Source organism: Bos indicus x Bos taurus, chromosome 13 (genome assembly GCF_003369695.1).
Source record: "Bos indicus x Bos taurus breed Angus x Brahman F1 hybrid chromosome 13, Bos_hybrid_MaternalHap_v2.0, whole genome shotgun sequence".
Taxonomy (NCBI): domain Eukaryota; kingdom Metazoa; phylum Chordata; class Mammalia; order Artiodactyla; family Bovidae; genus Bos; species Bos indicus x Bos taurus.
Window position 1 is genome coordinate 16,560,431 of NC_040088.1, and position 20,569 is coordinate 16,580,999.

General features: G+C 46.5%; 1 protein-coding gene across 2 annotated transcripts in view; it reads left to right on the forward strand.

Annotated features, from left to right (window-relative positions):
* TTI1 (TELO2 interacting protein 1) overlaps positions 1 to 20,569 on the forward strand; it is a 41,388-nt gene that overhangs the window by 7,364 nt on the left and 13,455 nt on the right. The window contains exons 2-7 of one of the 2 annotated variants that reach the window (XM_027558568.1): positions 2,001 to 2,226; positions 3,707 to 6,049; positions 11,233 to 11,442; positions 14,320 to 14,468; positions 17,870 to 18,010; positions 20,286 to 20,490. In XM_027558568.1, coding sequence (XP_027414369.1) covers positions 3,748 to 6,049; positions 11,233 to 11,442; positions 14,320 to 14,468; positions 17,870 to 18,010; positions 20,286 to 20,490 — 3,007 coding nt within the window. In that variant the 5' untranslated portion in view covers positions 2,001 to 2,226; positions 3,707 to 3,747. The remainder of the gene's footprint in view (positions 1 to 2,000; positions 2,227 to 3,706; positions 6,050 to 11,232; positions 11,443 to 14,319; positions 14,469 to 17,869; positions 18,011 to 20,285; positions 20,491 to 20,569) is intronic. The other variant, XM_027558569.1, reaches the window with a different exon arrangement.

Here is a 20,569-nt window from a genome sequence, read left to right on the forward strand (position 1 = left end):
TGTCAATGTGAAATGTGGGTTCAAGAAGGACATACACACAAGGCAAGGGTTGCCAAAGAAAAAACATTATGATCAGTCCAATGTTAAATAGATGATTATAAGCATCAGTAGATTTGAAAGATACTGAAGGCGTAGAACTGATGAAGCTTAAGGGAAGAGTGGAATTAAGAGAAAGGTGAGGGCTTCCTCGGTGGCTCTGTGGTAAAGAATCCACCTGCCAACGCAGGAGACACAGGTTCAGTCCCTGGTCCAGAAGAATCCCACGTGCCACAGAGCAACCAAGCCTGCGCACCACAACTACTGAGCCTGTGCTCTGGAGCCTGGGAGCTGCAACTACTGAGCTCTCCCACCCCAACTACTGAAACCTGTGAGCTGCGACTACCGAAGCCTGTGCTCTACCACAAGAGAAGCCACTGCAGGGAGAGCCCAGCCACCACAATGAGGCGTGGCCCCTGCTCGCCACAACTCTAGAAAAGCTTGGGCAGCAACGAAGACCCAGCACAGCCAAAAATAATTTTTTTTTTAAAGGGAGGTGAAAGAATGCAGAGTCTAAGGTGTCTAGCCCAGGTGAGGACCATAAATCACGAAGGGAATACAGCAGAAAGAGCAGATGAGTCCAGTTTGGGACAGGCTGTGGTGTCTTCACTAGCTCTGTTACAGTTTTCGTCATGTAATCTGAGAACGTAGTTCCTGGGACCCCCAGGTTATCTTCCTGAAACTCCTGAGATGAATAAGAGAGATGCAGGACCCCAGGCCATCGCCTTCCACCCAGCTTTAACCAGACACTGATTTTATCAGTTTTACATGCTGGGCTTCCATTTAAACTGTTCTATTTGAAGGAAGTTTTCCATGCTAAAAGATAAGAAAGTTACTAAGCAGTGTTTCCTTCTTCATTCATCTTCCCATTTTAAGTCTGTTTTGAGTCGCTTGCTTGAATGGAGTCCTTTGGTAGGACATGCAGTGCTACCCTCTCTGAATCCTTGTCTGTGGCTGTTTGACCCTGATGGGTGCATCTCTTTACTGTAAGTAGGGTTTGGGGGCCACAATCCTTAATTTGCAGTCAGTAGATGCTATTCCACTGTCTTCTATTGCAAATGAGAAGTCCAAAGCTGGTCTTTTTCTAAGTTATTTGTTGTTTCTTCCTGAAGGCATATATGATTTTCCCCCCTTTTATCTTTTAGTGTACAGGAATTTTACCAGAATGTGACTAGATGTGTATCCTTCAGTCTTTTCAATCTCCAGGTAAATCCTTTTGCAGCTCAGGGAAGTGTTTCAGTTGTTTATTTGTTTTAGCTCCTCCATCTGTTCTTTTTTCTCCTTCTAGAATTCCCATCCTCCAAGCCTCACATTTTCTGTTTCTTTGTATTTCTGCTCAGTTTTAAGATAGCTCTACTTGATCTTGCCAACCACTAATAGGATCACAGCGATTAACTGTCTTAAAAAATTTTTTTTTAATCAGTTTTTTTGGTATGGAAAGACATATTTTTAAAATTCTAAGAGATATCTTTTTGTCTTGTAATTGAATTTCCTTATTACTGTTTTTTGGATTTTTATCTATCTCCTTTTGTTGTTGTTTGGGTCATGCTAAGTGGAGTTGGTGATGGACAGGGAGGCCTGGCGTGCTGCGATTCATGGGGTCGAAAAGAGTCGAACACGACTGAGCGACTGAACCGAACTGAAGTGAAGTCCTGTCTGACTCTTTGCAACCTCATGGACTGTAGCCCACCAGGCTCCTCTGTCCATGGGATTTCCCAGCCAAGAATACTGGAGTCGGTTGCCATTTTTCTTCTTCAGTGGGTCTTCCCAACCCAGGGATTGAGCCTGTGTTTTCTCCATTAGCAAGCAGATTGCTTACTGCTGAGCTACCAGGGAAACCTTGTATCTCCTTCAGTTGTTCTGTTACTCTAAGGTTCACCACCTCAGGGGTGCTCTGTCTGCCTTTCCTACTCCTGACCTCTGTGTCCCATTAAGTGGTAACTTCTTTCTTTCTGTTGTTACAGTTACTAGTACCTCTGGATCATCGGTGTGTGAGCTGGTGCTGATGGAGCGTCGGTAGTCCTTGACTTAGCTTTCTGGCATCCATACCTGGCATTTTGCTAGCCTGGATTAGAGAGGATTTGAGCTTCTTCCCTTCCCTGGCTTATTGGAGGTCGCAGAGACCAGGAACCTCACAGACCAGCAGTGCCCTTCCTCTCGTGGAACTCTGGGGACCAAACTCTGTACAGGGTATGAGAACCTAATTGTTGCCCCAGAGCCCCTTCCTGACCCCAGGGGAGAAATCCAGGACTAGCTCTCTCTCTGGGCTGAGCAGGTTTTGCCCACACCTACCAGGCACCACTTGCCTGCCAGCTGTAATGGGACAGGGAGAAGCAACAGACACTTTTATAAAAAAAAGAAAATTATTTGTTTGGCTGCCTTGGGTCTTAGGCATGGCATGCAGGATTTTTATTTGCAGCATGTGGAATCTAATTCCCTGACTGGGGGTCGATCCCAGGTCCCCTGCATTAGGAGCGTGGAGTCCTAATGCAGCGTGGACCACCAGGGAAGTGCCAGCAGACACTTTCTTGTCATTATCTGTTCAAAAGCCCCCAGCAAATAAAGAGAGTGAGAGAGAGAGAGAGAGACACCACCAGGCTAGGTGATCTCTAAGCCTCCATCCATTGCCTGCCTTTTACAGCCACATGTATTTATGGTCTCCAGCTTCAGCTCAATCCTCAGTACCCTGGGACCAGACTTTTATGTCTTCCCAGCATGCTTTGCTTTCCCCAGAGGGAATATTGGAGACTTTTATTTCTCTCCTCAAGCCCTCTGTTTCCCCTCCTTCTTGTTCACTGTCAGCCCATGACTTTGCATTTCCCCTCGTAGAGAAAAAGAGCTTCTCTTGTGTAAAGTTGCTGAGCTCCTTCGATTACCTATAAACCTGTCTCCTTTCCCTGCCTACCTGCCGTCCACCTCTCCATCCTGCCCCAGCCTCTCTTCTCTCGTGGTCTCTGTGATCGTGTGCGCTCCTGGTTTTCCCATCTCTCTGGCCGTTCCCTTTCATTTTGTGTTGCTCTCAGCCCCACCCAGTTCTGAGTCTTCTGTATTACTAGCTGCCAGGAGTCTTTTTCAGTGAGTAAAGTTGATTCAGTCACCCTCTGCTTAGAACCTGTCTATGATAAGAAGAGGTGTAACTAGTCCACACTGGTAAAAGTCAGAGTAACGGTTACCTCTGGGTGAGGAACCCATGGGTAGGGGAAGTGGGAATTGATTGCAAAAGGGAATGAGGGAGCCTTTCAGTGTGCTGGAAATAATTCTGTATTTTATTTTGGGTAGTGTTTCGTGGGCCTCTGCATATATTGAAATCCACTGAGGTTTCTATTCACTCCTCCCTTGAGTCTTGCCTCAGCGTTTTCCTCCTGTGAAACCGAGGCTGTCTGTCTGAGTGTTAAGACACGTAGGTCTTCCAGGCTCATGTAGGACAGTAAGCACAGGTCTCTCCTAATTCTTCATAGACCGTGTTGTCACTGTATATCTGCTTCCCTCACTGGACTGAGGGCTCCCGAAGACCAGGAACCGGCTCTTTTCCGTCCGTTGCTCCCCCAGCACCTTGTGCAGTGACTGGCACGTAGGCCCCTGCTGAACGTCTGTTGAGTGATGAATGCGAGTTCACTTTGTATTTGCTCTGAGCTTGGCTTTCTGTACTGAAAAGTCTCCTTCCCTCCAGCCTGCAGGATGTTTCCTCAGTGAGAGGAAGGCTGTTGCACAATGGCGGTATTTGATACCCCGGAGGAGGCCTTTGGTGTCTTGCGTCCAGTCTGCGTTCAGCTCACCAAGACACAGACGGTGGAGAACGTGGAGCGTCTGCAGGCCCAGTTACAAGCCGTAAGTGACTCTGCCCTTCAGGAACTTCAGCAGTACATTCTCTTCCCTTTGCGATTTACCCTGAAGACCCCAGGCCCCAAAAGAGAGCGCTTGATCCAGAGCGTGGTGGAGTGTATCACCTTCGTCCTCTCTTCCACATGCGTCAAGGAACAAGAGCTCCTCCAGGAGCTCTTCTCGGAGCTCTCTGCCTGCCTGTATTCGCCCAGCTCCCGGAAACCTGCGGCTGTGTCGGAGGAGCTGAAACTGGCTGTGATCCGGGGCCTCGGCACGTTGATGCACTCAGCTTATGGGGACATCCTTCTGAATTTTTATGAGCCCTCCATTCTGCCTCGCTTAGGATTTGCCGTATCTCTGCTGTTGGGCCTCGCAGAACAGGAGAAATCCAAGGAAATTAAAATGGCTGCCTTAACATGTCTGCAGGTTCTGCTCTTTCAGTGTGACTGTCCGGACCATCCCCGCACCTTGGATGCGCTCCAGCAGAAGCAGCTGGGGGATTTGTTTGCTTCCTTTTTACCTGGACTCTCCACTACCCTGACCAGAGTCATCACAGGAGACTTCAAACAGGGGCACAGCATCGTCGTGTCTTCCCTCAAGGTCTTTTACAAGACAGTGAGTTTCATTATGGCCGATGACCAGCTCGGAAGGGTCTCAGAGGTCCAGGCAAAGTCTGCCGTGGAGCGCAGGGTAGCAGAACTGATGGTTCACAGGGAAGCCAGCTGGGTAAAAAATACTGGTGACAAGTTGACCATCCTTATTAAGAAGATAACAGAGTGCATTTCAGTCCACCCACACTGGAAGGTCAGGCTGGAGCTGATAGACTTTGTCGAGGCCCTTCTCTTAAAGTGCAGTCGGTCACTGATCGAGTCAGCTGGCCCCCTTCTGAAGGCCCTGGTGAGTCTGACAAACGATGAGAGTCCTGACGTCCAAGCCCAGTGCGATAAAGCCCTGAGGCGTTTTGCAGACGAGAAGGTGGTAGTGGGCAGCAGAGCCTTCGCTGACATCCTGTCAGAAAACCTGCACTCCCTGGCCACGTCCCTTCCCCGCCTGATGAGCTCCCAAGACGACCAGGGCCGATTCTCCACTCTCTCCCTGTTACTCGGATACCTGAAACTCTTGGGCCCCAAAGTGGACTTCGTCCTCAACTCTGTGGCCCACCTCCAGCGCCTTTCCAAAGCGCTTATCCAAGTTCTGGAGTTAGACGTGGCCGACGTCAAAATTGTTGAAGAGCGGCGCTGGAACTCTGAACATCTGAGCGCTTCTTCAGAGGCTCCAGCCGCAAGGCCCTGGGCTCAAATGCAGAGGAGATATTTCCGCTTCTTCACCGACGAGAGGGTTTTTCTGCTCTTGAGGCAGGTTTGTCAGCTGCTTGGCTTCTATGGGAACCTCTACTTGCTTGTGGATCACTTTATGGAACTGTACCACGAGTCCATGGTGTACCGGAAGCAGGCCGCCATGATTCTGAATGAGCTGGTCGTGGGAGCTGCTGGGCTGGGGGTGGAGAATCTCCATGAAAAACACACTCCAGCTGACCTGCAGGAGCTGAGGGAGATTGTGACCTCCATACTGGAAGTGTACACGAGCCAAGAAAACTGGTATTTGGTCACTTGTGTGGAAGCTGAAGAAGCGGGAGAGGAGCCGACGATGAGGTGGACGGGCCTTCAGGCCCTCGCTTCTGGTCCACACACCTGCCCACCTACCTCTTTCCCTGAATTCTCAAAGCCAAGTCCCACGGTCTGCTCCATGAACAGCAACATCTGGCAGATATGCATCCAGTTGGAAGGGATAGGCCACTTCGCACACGCACTAGGGAAGGACTTCCGTTTGCTCTTGATGTCAGCCCTATATCCAGTACTGGAGAAGGCTGGGGACCAAACCCTGCTCATCAGTCAGGCGGCCATCGGCACCATGACAGACATCTGCCAGGCTTGTGGCTACGACTCCCTGCAGCACCTGATCAATGAGAATTCCGACTATTTGGTGAATGGGATCTCTTTAAACTTGCGTCATCTCTCTCTGCACCCCCACACCCCGAAGGTCCTGGAAGTCATGCTGCAGAACTCGGACTCGAGCCTGCTTCCTTTGGTGGCAGACGTGGTTCAAGATGTCTTGGCCACCCTGGACCAATTTTATGATAAGAAAGCTGCAACTTTTGTCAGTGTCCTGCACGCCCTGATGGCAGCGTTAGGTAAATTGAGAGCCCTTTTTAATGCTGATGGGAGGGAAGGACTAGTATCCTTGTTTGTTGCATCTTGTTTTTGTTTGTTTGTTTATTTGTGGTTATGCTATGGAGGACATTGTTTCATTATTTGTATAGTTGTTTATCTGGTCCCACATGTTATGCTAGGGTTCCATTGCTTATGTTCTTATGCTTATAACAGTCTCTTCCATCCCAACAGGCTCAATGCCCCTGCTCCATCCCAGGGACATAAAACCCTGCACACTTTAAATATAAACGTTATTTTTATTTTACAGAGAAGGAGAACTAAAGCTCAGTGAGCTCCTACTTAGCCGAGGTCACACAATTAATAAGGAGGAAAGTCAGGATTTATGACTTTTTTCTCTTCAATATACCAGACTTTTTCTGACAGTATTTAGAGTTAGCAGTATCTTTGCTAATGGACAACAGAACTAGCATGAATTATTCAGTCCACAGATAATCCAGAACAGTACTGTCCAACAGAACTTTCTGTGATGGTGGAAATGTTCTATATCTGTTCTGTCCAGTACACTAACCACATGCAGCAAGTGCACCTGAGGGACTGAAGTATTTTTATTTAAATAGCCACACATAGCCAGCGACGGCCACGTCAGAGCAGGCCTAGAAACTTTAACCTTTTAATTGTATGAGTTGGTTTGAATTTCTCTCCTTCCCTTTGACCTCGTTGGGTGTCTGTTGGAGGTATTAGCCACCATTGGCAATGGCAAAGTTTTGGACTCTTAAGAAAAAGAGCCCTCCACTGGATAGTCCATCTTTGCATGAAAAAATAAAAAACTAAAAAACGAGCTATATACATGAGCTCCTTCTATCCAGAGAACATACATCCAGTATTTATTTCAGTACTGCTAGTAGCTGCCAAAGTAGGTGGAAAGGTCACTGACCTCATTCTATCAGCTGACAAAGCCAAGACCACTTAAGAAAAGTTTGTCAAGGAAGATGACTGAACAGGGACAGTCTTCTGCCCTGTAGCTGATCCTGCTTCCAGTGTTCATTCATGAACATGCAATGTAAATGTTCTGTGATTCATTCATTAAATAAAGAGTGCCTGTTAGATGTCAGACACTGTGCTAAATCAGGGTACAGCAGTGAACAAGACTGATAAACTCAAGGAGCTTTCCTGCTCCTGTGAGAGGGTAACAGGAACAGTAGCAGAGTGGTCAGGAAGGGCTTCTCAGAAGAAGGGACATTATAGTTATGACCCAAAGTTTGAGAAGGGCTCATCATGGAGCTTTCATGTCCTTTTCAGGGTTTTAAAGAATATTCAGGCCAAGCAAATAGCAGATGCAAAGGCCTGGAGGGAAGAAAGGGCTTGGGGTCTTTGGAGAATGGGAGAGGGGTCACTGTGGAGAGAGTGACACCAGATGAAATTGAAAGGGTGGGTAAATGTGAATCCCACAGGCCTTGTAGACCAAAGGAAGGAGTAGGGGTTATATTTTGCAACCACGAAGAAGCCTGTGTCCTGGGCTAGTCACTGGGATAGCAGCCATGACCAAGGAGAACCTGGTGGTCCCTGCCCTTGTGGAAGTGCAGCTAACACTTGCTGACTGTTTATAGATTTTAGATTATGAATGGCTTCCATGGCCCAAATATTCCAGGGCCTAGACTCCTGCCCGTAGTGCTTTGGAGAACTCTGCTGCTGCTGCTGCTGCTGCTGCTAAGTCGCTTCAGTCGTGTCCGACTCTGTGCAACCCCATAGACGGCAGCCCACTAGGCTCCCCCGTCCCTGGGATTCTGCAGGCAAGAATACTGGAGTGGGTTGCCATTTCCTTCTCCAATGCATGAAAGTGAAAAGTGAAAGTGAAGTCGCTCAGTCGTGTCCGACTCTTTTCGACCCCATGGACTGCAGCCCACCAGGCTCCTCCATCCATGGGATTTTCCAGGCAAGAGTACTGGAGTGGGGTACCATTGGAGAACTCTACTATGTCTTAATTTGAGTTTTAAAAAATATATTAAGAAAAAACCTATTAAAAATATCCTCGGGGACTTCCCTGAGAGTCCAGCAGTTAAGACTCCATGCATCCAGTGCAGGGGTTTCGGGTTTGATCCCTGGTTGAAGAACTAAGATCTCACATGCTGTGCAGCATACACACACTCATGGTAGTTGTGCCTGCTCAGTTGTGTCGAACTCTTTGTGACCCTTTGGACTGTAGCCCACCATGCTCCTCTGTCCATGGGATTACTCAGGCAAGAATATTGGAATGGGTCACCATTTTCTCCTCTAGGCGATCTTTTGGACCCAGGGATCGAACCCTCTTCTTCCTGTATTTCCTGCACTGCTGATGGATTCTTGATCCGCTTTAGCCATCGAGAAAGGCCAAAGTGTGTTAGTCACTCAGTCACGTCTGAATCTTTGCAACCTCATGGACTGTAACCTGCCAGGCTCCTCTGTCTATGGAATTACTTATATATATATATTCTCTCAGGAGATATCTCATTTTGGGCCTTGAAAATGGAATTGCCTTGGATTGCCAGTGTCTTTGATCATTTCTAAAGGAGGGATCCTGTATAGCACCCTTTCCTTAAATTGTAGAAAGGATAATGAGGATGGCAAAAGCTTGACTTGATAACATTCTAGGAAAAGCTGCCAAAGTGGGGATAGCTATTCCAGAAGTTTCAAAATAACCCAGACAACACTTGCATTTTGGATGGTAAGCAGTTCTGTGGGGAACGCACATGTGGGGATCAGCCCCGCATGAAGCAAAGTAGCACTGTCTGCTGGCTTTCTTTCTTCTAATTGATGGTCACATTCTCTTAAGACGGGAGTGGAAGTGTGGTCTCAGGGAACTTCCGAAAGGTTTTAAAAGAACCCGGTATGCCTTTTAGGAAACCGAGTTACTATAAGCACAGCGTTTCACACTCATTGACTAAAAAGCCATAAGGTTCCATAGTGAAGGCAAGAACTGTCAATTAAATTACTGCTTAGCACCAGCTACTGGTTGGCTGATTATTTGTAACAGCAACAACAACAAAAAATTGAGTCTCTTTGAAAAATGAGAAAGCATCCATGCCACACACCTTGGCCCCCGAAGAACGTGCCACATGCACACACGGAGCTGCTGTATTGTTTTGATGGCCGCATAGTGTTCTGTTGCACGGCTGCACCATGATTTAAGCAGTCCTTTCTTGGTGGACATTTTGTTTGTTCTGATCTTTTTGCTCCCCCCAAAAAATGCTGCAGTGAGTATCTTTGTAGGTCATTTTGAACATGTCTAAGTGTATCTATAGGGTAAATTCCTAAGACAATTGCTGGCTTAGAGAGTGTTACATTTGAGTCTTTGACAGAGAGATACAGTTTCAAATTGCTCTGTAAAGAGGTTACACCAATTTAAACTTCCATCAGCAGTATAAGAGAGCAGCAATTTTGCCACCCCCCACCCACCCTGTATATTACCTTAGCTTTTTGATCTTTGCTAATCCAGTAGGAGAAAAATTGCACCTTATTATAGTTTAATTTGCATTAAGAGTGAGGTTGAGCTTCTTTTCATATGTTTAAAAGCCATTTGTGAGCAAAGACTTTTTAATGTCTGGCAGTAGCCTTAAATCTAGAAAATAATCTTCGCAGCGTGTCTGCTTTCAGCAGTGTAAATGCTGGGTACTGGCTTTAACCCATTGGGACTGCAGTCCCTCAGAGTACAATAAGGACAGGTTTATGTCTGGGCAGTGAAGCACTGGCATAATCGATCCCTTCATGTAGGAACCTTCAAATACTGAACCAGGGGTTCTCATGTCCAGCATTCACTCTCTGCCACTCCCAGTTGCCTGGCCCAGGCATAGCCCATCTGCTACTGCTGTGACTCTTTGCAGATACTCCTTGATAGAAAGGAGATTGTTGCTGCTGTTGTCTTAGTTGCTAAGTTGTGTCTGACTCTTTGTGACCCCATGGACTGCAACCTGCTAGGCTCCTCTGTCCATGGAATGTCCCAGGCAAGAATACTGGAGTGGGTTGCCATTTCCTTCTCCAGGGAATCTTCCTGACCCAGGGATTGAACCCACGTCTCCTCCTTTGGCAGGTGGATTCTTTACCGCTGAGCCACCAGGGAAGCAGAAAGGAGATTAGCAGGTGCCAAAGGTTATCAGAGACTTTCCCCTGCTGTCTGCAAAAGGAGGACAAAAATTCAGGCTACAGGGCTTTCTTATTGTTTTGTTCTTTAAGTATTAACTGCCATTTTGAACTGAAGCCCTGGGGGACCCCAATATATAAAAAGAGTTAAAACTAGAGCAGTGCTGGCCACAGAAAGTGTAGAAACCCTGTTCCCACCCTTTAACCTGCTGTCTGTGGGTGCCCTTCCTCTTGTGACCCTGAGACGTTTCTGCAGAGCCCTAGGGCTCCTCAAGGCACAGTTTGAAAACCAGATTCGGTACTGTTTGAAGCTTATTCCGTGGTGACACATCAGAAGTATTAGAGGATCACTGAAGAAGGAAAAGCTTTGGAGAGAAAATGCCAGCCTTCTGAAGCATTTTGTATCAAATACCTGTGTGAGCCTTGTTAGTTCTCAAGGCTCTGCTGAACCTCTCTTGTGCTGATGAGCAATGTAGTCTGCACTCAGAATTTTGTCTCTTGTAGCTGTCCTTCAGTCTAGTGTATTTATTCATTCAGCGTGTGTTTTGAGCATCCACTCCATGCTGGGCAGACTGACTTTGCAGGGGTAATCACTGGAGCACAATGTCTAATGGGAGATTCAGGCACTAAACAAGACATACAAAGTAAATACAGTAACTGCAGATGCTGATGAGTTGAAATGAAAGAACATTAGACGTGAAAAGAACATATCTAATATAGCATACAAGAGACTGAAGTTGGGATGGGGTACGGGAGTCAAGGGATGGCTTTACTGGGTGAGGTGTATTTGTATTAAGATACTAAAAGTGAGTTGGAATTAACCAGATGTGACATAGGGGTGAAAGTATTCCAGACAATGAGAACAGCATGTGCGGAAGTTCACAGGCGGGAGGACATCTGACAGACTGGAGGAACCAGAAGACGGTCAGTGAACAGGCAGCCAGGAGTGGTTAGAAGAGAAGATTGGAGAGAGGTAGAGACTGGATCCTGTGGTGGCCACACGGGCCATAGCAAAGAGCTTATTCTAGTTAGAAGGTACTAATGCCTATCGTCAATGACCAAGGTGATCTTTATAACACTTTATTTACAGTTCAGTGGTTCCCAGACGCGGGTCATCTCGGGCAACTCCAGGAGCAAAGCGTAGGGGAAGAGGGAAGTCCTTTGAGCCAGAGACCAGCAAGTCTTGAGAAAGGCCTTGAGAACCCCACCACAGCCGAAGACATCGAGCAGTTCGTGCTGAACTACCTCAAGGAAAAGGATGTGGCAGCTGGGAATGTCTCAGATCTTGATAATGAAGACGGTAACTATCATTTATTTTGGCTTCAACTGTTTTGTTTGTTTGTTTGTTTTCTTTTTGAAGTAGATTATTGTAAAAAAATGAAACATCGTTATAGACAGTTTGGAAATAAGAAGTGTCATTCATAAGCCCACCATGCTGACGTAGGCATCCTCACTTTGTGTGCTGTCTTTTTTCCATCCTTTTCTGTTGCAGGCCTGTTTTTATTTGATTGCAGCCACAGTTGAAATGTATGATACCCCTTTTGCATTTAGTTATATAAGAAGGAGCTCTTCATGTTGCTATGGAGTTTTCATAATTAATGTTTTAATAGCTGCTCCTAAGCATCCATTCCCCTGTGGGAAGTTTAGGTTGCTTCTAGCTTTTCACTCTGATAAACAGTGCTTCAGTGTATGATTCTGTGCATGTGACCTTTTCCTTCCTTTTGCATATTTCTTTATAAATCCCAGAAGTGGGATTTCTAGGTCAAGGATATGAACATTATTTTACGCCTGCCAAATTGCCTTCCAGAAAGGTTGTGTCAATTTACGCCTTCCCCTTAGCAGTACAGGATTAATACTGGTTTCACCACAGCCTTGCCAACAACGACTATCACCAGTTTTACTCCTCGCTGAATCAAACTGGTTCTGATTATTTCACTTTGCATGTCTTGGATCACTAGAAAGGTCAAACATCTTTCTGCATGCATCTTTCCTAACAGTTTTTTTTTTTCCTTACGCCCATTATCTTTTCATACGCTTTGTCCATTTATTTTATTTATTGGTAGGAGGAGATTCCAGTGTTTTTCTTACCAACTGATATGATAAAGAAGGGAGTTTAGGCTAGTTGAAGCTTTGGCCTGTTGTTTTATTCACAAGCTCAATCTGGAGCTTCAGGTCACGGAAGGATTAATAAATTATTAGAATCTCCTCTGCAAACATAAAATGCCAAGTCATAATGAGCTTGGTGGTCTCAGAACTATCCTAAATCGAACTGAGTCCCAAATTAGTTTGTTAGGTTGGAGTTGAGCAGATTTCTCTCTCTTTTTTTTTGGCAGTCTCTACTCTGAGGCTCTGGTGAACTGAAGCCAATACTTTTTCAGGATAACAGGAAATAGTAGTTCAATGCAGCAAACTACAACAAATTCCTTCTAAATAGCAGGGGAGCATCACAACCAAGAAACAATTTATGCAGAGCTGAGTTGTTTTTCTCTCCAGAAACAGAATTTTCTAATCAGAAATCCATCCAGCTTTTTCTTCTCCATTTTGTTTCTGGAGCCAACCCAATCCTTGTAAACTGCACCCCTTAACCAAGCCTAGAAACCATGAAGGAGAGGCATCTTGATCCCTGGTAATCCAGATTGCCAATTCCTGTTTGAAATTCTAGCATCGTCCCTGAATCCATTCTTTCATGATTAGGAGCTTCTGGTTCTAGTTGATGTTTGCCGGGAGCGGAATGAATGAATCAAATTTTTCTTCCAATAGCAAGAATCTGCAGCTCTCAAATAGCATTCCACAGTAGGTGAATTTCAAACAACCAGTCCTCCTCTAGAAGCAGAGCACAGCCTTGTTGTTCTTATCGTTATCATTCATCAAGTACACACCACACACTTGGCATTATAAGGAATGTTTAGATTGATAGTGGTTTGACATGGGTTTTTTTGTTTTAGCCATAAACGCACCTTGGGTATCTGAAGCCTCTCACCAGGAAATCCAAGCATCCTATAAACACATTTTCCTTTATCTTTTCAGCATTGTTAGAGACAGATGTGGACTCTTAAGATTCTGTTTTTCCAGCAGAGGAAACTGAAATGGAAGAAAGTTAGGGGAGCAATGCTCAGCTCCGTGTAAATGAGCACAGCTGATATTGAGGATTGGGGAGGAGGCTAGAGGCTATAAGCAGAGGGAGGAAGAATTTCAGGGAAGGCATTTTGGCCTGGGTTTCACGCTACTCAAGTGTTTTTTGTTTTAATTTACAAACTTACACTTATCTCATGCAATGTAGCACTCCAGGCGGTGAAAGCAAATAACTGGTGACATTCATCTCATTTAATTCTCTCAACAAGCCAATGCTTTATCCCCATTTTTGTCAAGTGAGGTAACATGGGGTGAGAGGAGCTGCTCGTAGGATGAGGAGGCAAGACTAGTCCTCTGACCAAACCCCATCACTGTATGTTGCATCAAGCTGCCCTGGTGTTATCCCTCATACCAGGAGGTACAAGGCTTGATCTTGGCCCTCCAAAGAGCTTCCAGGCTGGTAGAGAAGACAGACACGTACCCCCTTAGTCAAAAGGAGAGGAAAGAGAATAAAGGGCCAGAGGCCCACCAGGGAACTGCCCAGCCTCAGGGCTCCCAATTAGAACCTTGCCCTCTTATGTTTTTATTTTAAATATTTATGAATGGCAACTTAGAAAAGGCTAATGGTGTAGGGAAAAAATAAAAATCCTTATCTCGTGACCTCATCTCTGTTAATATTTTGTACTTCCTCCTGTCTTTATATAAAACTTTATATAATAGTACTCACACTGTGTATGCAATTTTGTATCCTGCTTTTCTCTTTTTAACACAATGTTATTTCATAAGCATTTTCCCTTGTCCTTAAAGCCCTTGATAAACACAAATTTTCAGGCCTTCATAACATGCGGTTCATTTTATGGATCATACCATGGTTTATATAACCATCCCCCTACAGTGGACATGGAGGGTTTCCCTAGCTGTTAGAGGTAGTATTTTGGTGAATATCTTGACTCAGAGCTTGACCCACCTTTTTTACATGGTTTTCTTGGGATCAGTTCCTCGACATTTTCCCTCTAAAATCTTACTCCAGATCTGAGATTGGGAGGTTAAGTTGAGGTGCGGCATCTCTCAGGAAACACTGCCCCCAGGTATCCTTTTTTTCCAGAGGAGCAGTCAGACCCTCCCGAAGTGGAGGGGGATGACACCGGTCCCCACGTGGAGCCACCACTGCCAGTGCAGATCCAAATAGCCACGGATGTGATGGAGCGCTGCGTCCACTTGATGTCAGATAAAAGCCTGAAAATGCGCTTGAAGGTCAGTGTGCAGCCCTACCCCTGTGTTCACAGAGCAGCGGGATGAGGTTTGGTCTGCGGGCAGTGACTGCAGGGTGAGCAGGAGCCACCCTTATCTCCGGTGCATGTGTGGTGGCCGAGAGAAGGCCCCAGGAGGAATTTATCTGTGGGATGCCATCTTATTCTTTCTGTATCGACCCAGATGCCAAAAGGGAGCTGAGTCCCCTTGATGGAATTAAAAAGCACAAAGTTTCAGAGAGTCATCGCATCTCCAAGGGCGGCGGGGAGGGAAGTCATAAGCTTTGGGAAGGATATCATTTTCTGTGCTGACTTAATGTGGGACACAGGTTTTAATACTTTAAAGTGGTCGTTCTTCCAAGCCTGACTGTAGCCCTTATCTCTGTTTCCGCTTCCATTCTCATCCTAGGCCGAGCATCAACACTTTTCTTAATCTTACATCCTCACTTGCTGGCAGTTTCTGAAGCAGCAGTTTCCTCCCCATCAGCAAGGACTTAAACTATACAGTAGTGATTCTGATAATAGGCTGGGGGCATGGGGGCAGGGTGAGCATGGGAGACACAGTTTTCAGATCACCTGGGGGCAGATCTGACACCCAAAGGAAAGTACAGCCTGACCCGCTCCTGCCCACCCCCAAGCAGGAGTGAGGAACACAGCCGCCTCCATGAATTACTGATAGTGACTAGGGCACTTCGCCCTGACCAGGGGCAGTGGGCTGGAAAACCCTGGTCCACAGATTACTTCAAACTTCAGCATCTGGGTTTTGTGGACTTGTTTAGTCTTCCCAGAGATACTTCTTAGTATTTTCTGTTCCATTCAGGAGTCATTTTTCAGGTGCCTTTTGTTAGTGGTGTCTGGTTGATACATTAACAAAGTGTCTTCCCTCTTCTGGACACTTTGTAGCAGCCATGTATGAAAGTGAAAGTCACTCAGTCATATCAGACTCTTTGTGATCCCATGGGCTATACAGTCCATGGAATTCTCCAGGGCAGAATACTGGACTGGGTAGCTTTTCCCATCTCCAGGGGATCTTCCCAGCCCAGGAATTGAACCTAGGTCTCCCACATTGCAGGCGGATTCTCTACCAGCTGAGACACAAGGGAAGCCCAGTTGCCATGTAAACACTGTAGCTATGGAGAACGTCAGCACTGGAGTCAGATCGGCATACCCGAGTTCAAATCCTGGCTCTGCCCCTCACTAGCCACATCACCTTTTTGAGCATGTTCTGCTTCATCTGTAAAGTAGACATGATGATGACCTGCCTCACTGAGTTGTTGGCTATAAGTAAAAAACAGCATCAGGTGTGGCATTTATACTCATTCACTTATTCGCTCAGTACTTACTGAGGACTGCTACAGATCAGACAGAGGGTGTGTAGAAGGAAGTGAAGCAGACATGATCTCTGTCTTCATGGAAATTTCTGTCTCTCAAGGGGAAAGAGGTGATGCACAGATACACACATGTACATGGAGGAAATGCTGTGAAGGTAGTAAGAGGTTCTATGATAGAAAATTCACCCCTGTAGTAAACGTGTTTGGAAACCTACTCTCCCACGGCCTGTTGAATAAGAGGGAGCTTACGTTCTGATTTAGACCAGGTTGTTGGTGATGTTTAAGCTTAAAGGCTGAGAAGGAACCAGCCCTGCAGGGGAAAAAGGGAGAGGAAGAACATTCCAGGCAAAAGGGGGAAAACATGCATCTTTGAGTCAATGAAGTATGGTGTAACTTGCCCAGTTAGTGACAGAACACAAATCCAAAGCCAGTCAGCAATCCCAAAGCCATTTCCCCCTGAGTACTACCCTTCTCTCCTGAGGTTTCTCTTCTTCCCCTAACTATTCAGCCCTCAAGGGCAGGGCCTATTTTGTTCTGTTTCTATTCCAGTCTTCCTATGACCAGCACACACTAGGCATCCAATCTGCGTTTCCTGCAGACCTCACTCTGTCTTCCTAACTCACATACGCACCCTCACCTCTGTGCTGGGGGAAAGCCCGCCCTGGTCATCATGGTGACCGCTGCCTGTGACCCTGAGCAGGCCGTCTATCTTCAGTGAACTTTGAGACGTGAGAGATCAGGAGACATGTTTTCAGGAAAGGTAAAAAAACCAATTGACATCTAGGCTATCCCAGACCTCTCTTCTGAGGTCTACTGGTGTCCCAGCTGCCTACTTGACCTCTCTGCTTAGAGGTCACAGAACCCGATCTCCCTCCCCTCTCCCAGTTTCCTCCCCCTCCCCTGTTCCTGTCTCGTAAAGCTGCACCTGCATCTGTTCAGTTGCTAAGCCTGAATCCAAGCAGCTCGTTTTAATACTTTTCTTCACCTCCACAAAGAGCAAGTCCTTCAGCAATTTAAGCCATTTCATCTCCAAAACAGATCTCAAACGCTTCACATCCCTGCCTCTGTCTCCAGCGTGTGGCTGCGTGACTCCACCCCCACGCCACCCAAGTGGACATATGTCTTGGCTTCCTCCAGGGCCTCCTCACTTCTTCTCACTCCCCCTTCAAGTCCCCTCTCCACTCAGCAGCCAGAGTGACCTTTTTAAAACATGAATTGTATCATGTCACGTTCCTGAACATTCCCCTGGCTCCCCACCACATTTAGTACCAGATAAAAAAAGTCTTAACGTGATGCCTTCATGGTCCAGCCCCATCTTACCCTCCTCTGTCATGCTCCATGCTGCCCTGCTCTAGTTTCTTTTTAATTTTATTTATTCATTTATTTGGGTGTACAGGGTCTTAGTTGCTGCACACGAGATCTTTGTTGTATCATGTGAGATCTAGTTTCCTGACCAGGCATCAAACCCAAGCAACCCTGCATTGGGAGTGCCAAGCCTTAGCCACTGGACCACCAGGGAAGTCCCACCCCTTCCACTCTTTATGTGACTAGCTCCTGCTCATCCTTTATGCCTCCTTGTGGAAGTTACTACCTTGTTTCTGCCTTGCTTATCTCCTTACAGCAACCTTGCAAGGAAGATACTGACATCCCCACTTTTGACAGAGGAGGAAGCCAGCCCAGCAGCCCTCCCGGCAGCTTGTATGGTGTAGATCCCTCCCTTTAGTGTCTTTGCATTTCTCCCTTGATTTTGTCCTTCGTAGCACTCGTCACAATTGGCGATCATTCATCCGTTTATTTGTCTTAGCTAAGGTCTGAGACCTTGGGTCTTTCCGCAGTTGACCATAAGCCCCTCATGAAGGCAAGGAAACACGTGTATTATGAACACACATATTTTGTCCCTGTGTGCTACCACCCAGTATACCTCACCAGTGGTTGACATGTAGTCAGGAACTCATGAATACTTATTTGACTTAATGAGTGTCTAAGTTTTATTCTTTTCAAGTGGCGACTTGATTGCAGATATTTGGTTTCAAGCCTTTATGGTCTGCTGCAATCATGTCCTCTTCCCTTTCAGGTCCTGAACGTGCTGGATCTGTGCGTGGTTGTTCTGCAGTCCCACAAGAACCAGCTGCTTCCCTTGGCTCATCGGGCATGGCCCTCGCTCGTACACCGACTCACCAACGATGACCCCCTGGCGGTGCTCAGAGCCTTCAAGGTACCTCACCAGAGCCCCACTGCCATCAGTCATAGGGATGGGGAGATGTAAGCTGAAAGCTCAGCAGTGTTTTGGGGGGATTGGTTCTCTTTTTATCTGATGTGACCTACTATACCTTGAAGAAAGTACAGAAAAATAAGAAAAGCACAGAGAAAAAGAAATGAAAGTCAGTTTCCTTTTGAATTTGAAGCAGAATGAGTGAGCTAGTAGATGAAAGGGCCACCAGTATCCACTGAGCACCTCCTGTGCCCCAGGCAGCATGCTTGGCAGTTCTCCATGTGTGAGCTCATCTTACAACACCCTTGCAAGGAAGATACTAACATCCCCATCTTTGACAGAGCAGGAAACAAGCCCAGAGATATTAAGGAACTTTCTCAAGATCACACAGCTAGGGACTTCCCTGGTAGTCCAGTGGTTAAGAATCCGCCTGCCAGTACAGGAGACACAGGTTCAATTCCTGGTCCCGGAAGATCCCACATACCTCAGGGCAGCTAAGCCCTTGTGCCACAACTACTAAACCCACAGTCTGGGCCCAGGCTGCACAACAGGAGAAGCCACCACAGTGAGAAGCCCACACTCCGCAACGAGAGGGTAGGCCCCCACTCAGCACAGCTAGAGAAAGCCCTCACACAGCAGTAAAGACCCAGATAGTCAGTGATAGGACCTGAGTCTGTGAGCTCATGCCCACCTCTGTGCATGGCACAAAGAGTCAAGGTGAAGAGGCCGAGGGTCTGCAGTCTAGCAGTGGGCATCCTCTGTCCAGCTGAGCAGCTCTGGACAAAGCTTGCGGCCACCCAGCCCACCTTTCTCATAGTTGTTGTCAAGGATAAAATGGGACTATTTGATGAAATGCTTCAAAAAGGTAAAAGCCCTCTGTGTATGCATGGTATTATTCTCCCTGAGTTAGTTTGGCTTATGTTAGCACACATATTTTGGCTTATTTATTTATATCCTTCCTTGTTCTAAAAAGCACTTAAGGCAGCTTACAGAGATACATTTACCATGGCAAGCTAACATAAATTAGAAGTGAGTGAGCAAGATAAGGCAAAGAAAAAAAGATGTGTAGGGATATAAAATGAAGCCAGGGATGCAACTGATATACTTGGCAGAAGTATATTGTGTTTCTGTAAGATTCTTTAACATATACTGGACCAAAATGCAAGCTTACATTGATAACATACAAAATTGTTAATGTATTTTCAAAAGCAAAATGTGCAAGGTGACACACAGATGTGTTGGTGGTGGGGCGGGGTGGGGAGAGAGAGAGAGAGGGAAGAAGAGAAGTTAGGGGAAGGGAGGAGGAAGGAGGTCTTGCTCAAATTGTACTCAGCTGTGTTGTTTCCTTTAAGAAAATTAATAGGTTATCTGAAATGACAGCAAGTGTGGAAAAAAATATAAAGGTGTATGCACTGTAACTGAGGCTGCTTTCCCACTGCCAGACCCATTGGTGACCCTTGAGCTCCGTCAGGCCTTGTGCAGCCCAGCTGAGGGCGCTGAAATAAGTGCCTCGTTCTCTACAAAGTCAGCAAATGCTGTCTGTGCTGGATATGCCTTGCTTACCAATTTTTAAAGAAATTCTTATTATCCTGTACACTCAGTCCTGTGCAGTGGGGCAAAACGTTTCAATATGTTCTGCTAGAGAAAGTTTAAAACGAGACATGCAAAGAGACTGCCTGTTGTGAAAGTTGGAATGAGGATGATGTACATAAGAGATTGTGCCACGGAACAGAAGGAACTCTGACTCAGCTCTGCCCACCAGGGTCCCTGCCCAGACCCAGCCAAGGACCTCGGCCAGTCACTGCCCTCCCGACACCTGCACATGGCAGCAGCTGAGCTGGGCCTGGGCTCCTGGGCCTGTTTGTGTGTGTTCAGCCAACTCTTTCAGAGTTAAAAAGCACAAGTCTTTCCTTCAAGGGCTGTTAGGAAGATTCGAGAGATGATCTATGTGAACTGCTTTAAGCTCTTGGTTTTTTTTTTTAACAAAAAAGGAAGGAAAATCCAGGTATTAACCATATTATTCATCCAACCCAAGATTCCTTTGAATTATTCTCCACATAATCTGTATTTATGGATAGAAGCAGCCATGCCTCGGGAACAGAGACCTCCGAATTCATAACTGTCAGAATCACAAACCGTGGGCAAGGAATTAACAGCAATAATTCTATTTTTTTTTTCCAAGCAGAGACTGAGATGAAATTGAATTACCAAACATTCTCTTAAACGCTCTTGCTGCCTTAGCGATGTTCAGTCACCGGATTAGGGACTGTTTCCGCAGGTTTTGCGTACCCTGGGAGGCAAGTGTGGCGATTTTCTAAGGAGCCGGTTCTGCAAAGATGTCTTGCCAAAGCTGGCTGGCTCTTTAGTCAGCCAGGCTCCCGTCAGTGCCAGAGCTGGACCAGTTTACTCCCACACGCTGGCCTTCAAGTTGCAGCTGGCCGTCTTACAGGGCCTGGGCCCCCTCTGTGAGAGACTGGACCTCGGTAGGCACCAGCCCGTTTCGCCTGGACCCACACCCCATCCTCTCTGTCTCACCCGCTCTGTTGCCCTCTTTACTTGGCC